Raw genomic sequence first — 4975 nt, forward strand, 5'->3', positions numbered from 1 at the left:
GGGGTGACCCATGGGCTCAGGTAACTGCTGCGAGCTGCAGGTTAGGAGCTGTGCTGGGGCAAGCCCTGCAGTCTGAGGGCTGAGGAGGCTGTTCCTGATAGCCCTGTGTCACACTGCACAGCTGCAGCAGAAATGTTCCCCCCTTGCTGTCTGCAAAACCACTGGCTTGCTTTAAAGAACGGGCAAAAAAATATATAAATGGATAAAACCAAAGGAAATTTTATGTCTTTTTATGATGCAAAAATATCCATGATGATGGGTAACCCAGGCTGCTGGGAACAGCTGCTTCCCCAGCAGCTCCTGGCTGGAACTGCACTGGACTGTGGCCTGTGGGGCTCTGCCTGGCTTGGTTGGGAAATATTTTGGTCTGCAAATATGGACCTGCATTGCAGAAAGCCATCCCTGAGGCTGCCTGGCCTTATCGTGGCTGCAGGGGACAGAAATGGGCTGGCAGTGGAAACCACCTGGGCCAGAGCATCCCTGTGCCATGTGGTAGAGGGCCTGGTACTGCCATGCCTATGGGAAAAAGCTGGATTATGCTTGAAAATAGAAGCAAGAATATAATGTTTCATAATTATATACATATTATTTAAGAAACAGATAGAAAACCTCTCACAAAGTTTTTGGTTTGAAGACAGAAAAATAAAATACCCCAAACGGTCCTGTGGCCATGGGCTAGGGCAGCTTGGCTGGAGCCTGGCCAGGAGTTTGCTCGCTTGCATGCTTCAGCTGCTTGCACAGCGCTGCTCCAAGCAGTGCGTGTCCCTGCACTGAAACGCCAGTCTCTGGGAGCAGGCAGCCACCGATGGGCTGTGTGGCTGGGCTGGGGGTCTGCAGAGAGTCCAGGGAGCTGGTGTCCCCATGGGACCCTGCTGGGGTCCATGCAGGCGTGCCACCGGTGCGTCCCTGCTAATCCTGCTTCCTGGGGGCGCAGCCCTCCATCTCCAGCAGCTCAGGCCAGCCATCGTATTTATTTGTTTTCTGGTCGTTTTTGATGTGCTGCAGGAGAAAACGAGAGAGAAAATAAACGAGGAGGTTGGTGGCATGGGGCAAGTTTGCAGCATGGCAAGCTTGCAGATAACATTGCTGGCCAACATCTTCTGCAGAGAGGTGGGTGAGACGTGCTACAAAGAGGGTGAGAGCTGGTAGCAGACAGGGCCACGTACCTGTTCAAAGGGGCTCTTGCCTTGCAGCCCTTTTGCCCCTAAGAACACCCAGTTGTCCCGAAATCCCAGGTGTTTTACGTAGCTACTGCCTAGTTCCGAAAAAAGTTTCCGTGTTTTGCCATTCATCCTAAGAGAGGGGAAGAAGTCATCAGAGTGGTGCTGGGTGGCTTTTCCCTCCTGCCCCCGTACTGCTGCTGGCAACATGTGGCTGCAAGAGAGGAGCAGGCAGCAGCACCCCCAGCTCCAGCCTGGCTGCTGGTTTTGGGGCAGCCAGGCATTGATGCTAGGGACAAACTCACTTTGTGGCAGCGTCATCATAGGTGGCCACCAGTATGACAGTGCCATCCTTGATCTCTTGAAGGAAGGTCTCCAGTTGTTGGACGTCTGGGAGAGGGAAGCATTAGGAAAAGGAAAAGGGATTTAGTAGGGATGTGCATGGTCAGTGGTAAATACCCTGATAGTGCTGGGGATAGTCAAGGTTTGGGGTCGGGGGCAAAGTGAGGAATGGTTTGTTAGATGTGGCATCCCTGTCTTGTGCTCCACTGGCCAGAGCTGGGCTCTCCTGAGCACTGGGTGCTTTCCTGCTGCCACATAACCACAGGAGGAATTTGCTACTAAATGTTGCTCACTAGCTGGGAGACTTCATTAATATGAATTTGCTTCCCAACACCAGGAGCGAGCCTGGGTTTCATGCAGGCAGGGCTGCAGAGTTGCCTGCTTCGTTGTAGCAGCTTTGGCCGTATTGCAGGAATTATTCCTCATCCTGCATCTGCAGTGCGGGATGCTCGAGTCCAATGCCCCATCTAGTGGCACAGGAGCCGATTGCTGCCTCCTGCTTGAGAGCCGCTCACAGCAGGATCGCACTTGCAGTCTGCTGAAAATCTCATGGTGCTGGTGTTTCTTCTCAAAACCCCAGGGTTACTAACTATGGGTTTCACAACCAAAAAGCACAGTGACAGGTCCCTGGAAAGTCTCAAAAGGCAAGTGGTAAATCAAAAGCACCTTGTTGGTTTTCTTAAGTATGAGATTTTGAGGGGTCCTGCCATAACTTCGGGGTTTGGTAATAGCCAGGACAGTAGGATTATCAGCCAGGCTGTGAGTGCGTGCTGCCCTGCTCAGGGCAATTTTTGCTCGTAGGAAAAGTGATTGAAGCCGGCGGGGCAGGGATGTGGGCTTTACTCTGCTCCCCATGCCCGACCTTACTGGGGTTGGGGCCTGCATTGTGCCTGCCCTGCAATGGTCACTGCCCCCTGGGCAAGGCAGGGAACAGGCAGCTGCTTACCCACCACCAGCACTCTGAAAGGGTGGTGAAAGCCACAACATGTCAGGATCAGTGTAACTGAATTCAAAAAGCAGCCTCTCTCAGGCCTCTATTGCCCCAGCTTATTCAGTTTAGCGGAATTTTGTTTTTTAGGCTTTTACGTTTGTGAAAAGGGAGCGAGAAGCCCAGCTCAGACGTAGGTGCATTACAAGGTGTCCAGGCCCAAGGACCTCAGGGAAGCCATGTTTACACTGTCCACCAGAGCTGGCTGGTCAAAGTCCATCGGACTTTATCACTAAATACACAACAGAGCAGCAGAAGTGCTGGTGGCTGCAGTGCCTGTGTGAGCTCTGGCTGTGAGCCGCCAGGCACCAAAACCACCATGCTTACCTCCGGAGTACATGTCGAAGGAGGTTGTTTTCAGGGGCTTCCCGCTTGTTCCTGAATGTTTGAAATTCAAAACAGAGCACAATGAGGCTGAGTCTCCCGGAGAAGCTCACTTGGGTCCCAGCCCTGCACGAACATGTTGGTGGATGACACCCTAAACCTGGCTGTCCAGAAACCCTGACACTCTGCCTGGCCACCAGCCCCGGTGCCCTGTTCCCTCCCGGGCTGTGAATAGACCCTGGCTGTGCTTCCAGCCCAACTCACCGTTCACCAGGGCGATGTTCAGGCCCCTGCCGATGTTGTTTTTCACGTTGCTCATGAGGCTGGGAAGGAAAGCAGAGACCACCAGTGAGTGCAGGGACACCCTGGAGATGCTGGTAAAGGAGTGTGATGGGGATGTGGCAGACGGAAACATCCCCAGGCTCAGTAGCAAAGAAAACCATATTTTGTTTGACTACAAACATCACTCTGCTCGGCAGAGGCTGAACTCACTCTTTTTAAGCTGTGGCTGCTCTGTGTCTCACCTCCCCCCCCCCCCAAGCTGCTTACACCTCATCGTTGAAGCAGATGGAGGGTCCCACCACGTTCGCGGCGCCGCTGATGATCTTGAAGGCAAAATGTTTGGTGGGGCAGCTCCGCTGGTTCCCGCACTTGTTCTGGGGCAGCTGCTGGCCTGCGAGGGAGGAGGGAGCTGTGGGCAGGGGGACACCAGCTCCTGGGGCTGGGGCCATCTGTGTATATGAGGTTTACTGTGATGGGGCTTGGGGTGGGATAGGATGAGCCATTGTCGGGCATTGCTCTGTTTGTGAACAGAGGGTGCATGAGGCAGATGGCACAGGGCACCAGGGCACCCATTCATGGCTTTTCCCTTGTGGGTTTCCTGCCCCGAGTTTCCCTATTATCAACTGGGGTGGGGCCTGGGGCCTTGCTGCCCGCATGGGGCCCTCACTTACTTCCTACAGCACGTGGCTCAGGGGTGTTTCTGCCTGCCAAAGGCATCGCTGCTATGTGCAGTAATATAAATTTCTCCCTATTGGAGGTTGGGAAATTCTCCTTGAGAGAGGAACCCTCGAGAGCAGTTATCATGCCTCCACAATCACCCTTACCCCTGGGGCTGTGTTGTGCAATGAAGACAAAGACAAGAGCGGTACTCACTGCTCCTGGGCTTGCCGGTGGCACCTGCGGACACCAAAGGAGTGGTCAGACACCCCAAAACCTGCCAGCTCTCCAAACCCTCTCCCCACGGTTGCGAGCATCCCCAGAGCTGGCTCTCCAGAGCTGCTTCCCACCGCTCTGTCCCCTCCATGCCTGGATAACCAGAGCTGGGGGACACAGCCCCAAACCCAGGACCACCTGCACGCTCCCAGCCTCACCCAGCCAGCTCCGCAGGCTGATGGACCTTCCACTGCTCTCAAAGTATGTCTGCGCGATGAACCAGCAGCCCAGCAGCGTGGCGAACAGCGCCAGGAAGCGGATGACGCCTGCCAGGTGGGAGAGGAGGTGATGAGAGCAGGTCAGGGCTGGAATATCCCCAGGGGCTGGTGGGGACTCGGTCCGTGTGTCCCCAGGTTGCCCATGCACGGGGTGACCCGTGTGGCACGGGAAGGCAGCTAAGACTCCTTTTTTCATCCTCTGTAAAGACTCTGATCTCTTAATTAATGTCTCCAGAGTGAGTGGTGATACTCTGATATGCATTACCCTTCTACTGGGAGGCACTGTTAATGCTCCTCTCTGCGTTGAAGTAAATCTGATAATTAGTTAGAAAGCTATGTAAATCCAAATATTTCCTATGTTCCCAGCGCTGGGAGAGCTGCTGTCCCCCAATTAGTCACTAGATACAGCTGAGCAGCTGCTAATACAAATGTGATTGGCATTTGGCTTTAAAGCAACACTCATCGGAGCAAAACGTTCCAGTCCTGCATGGAAACAGGGTAGAAAAATACACTTATATTGCAACTGAATGGCTCTTATGGAAGCAGGAACCTCTCAATAGCCATCTTGTCTCAGCCTCAGAGGGTTTCACCGGGAAAAATACAACAGGCTGAAATCTACACATTTTTTAAAAAAACCTGATGCTTATACAAAGGCCTTTTTTTTTTTTTTGGTGACACTGGAAGGGAAGGTCAGAGTAGCTGGGCTTGAAAGGAGCCATGCAAATGAG

The 4975-nt window shown here is 53.3% G+C and overlaps 1 protein-coding gene across 1 annotated transcript; it reads right to left on the reverse strand.

Annotated features, from left to right (window-relative positions):
• Positions 1–909: 909 nt before the first annotated feature.
• FAM3D (FAM3 metabolism regulating signaling molecule D) lies at positions 910–4509 on the reverse strand. Its single transcript, XM_032194269.1, has 8 exons — positions 4188–4509; positions 3970–3993; positions 3364–3487; positions 3079–3137; positions 2818–2868; positions 1466–1550; positions 1167–1293; positions 910–999 (listed from the first exon to the last, which is right to left on the reverse strand). The coding sequence occupies exons 1-8, from the start codon at positions 4507–4509 to the stop codon at positions 910–912; spliced, it is 882 nt and encodes a 293-aa protein (XP_032050160.1).
• Between the last annotated feature and the right edge of the window lie 466 nt (positions 4510–4975).

The sequence above is a fragment of the Aythya fuligula genome, chromosome 10 (assembly GCF_009819795.1).
Source record: "Aythya fuligula isolate bAytFul2 chromosome 10, bAytFul2.pri, whole genome shotgun sequence".
Classification (NCBI taxonomy): Eukaryota; Metazoa; Chordata; class Aves; order Anseriformes; family Anatidae; genus Aythya; species Aythya fuligula.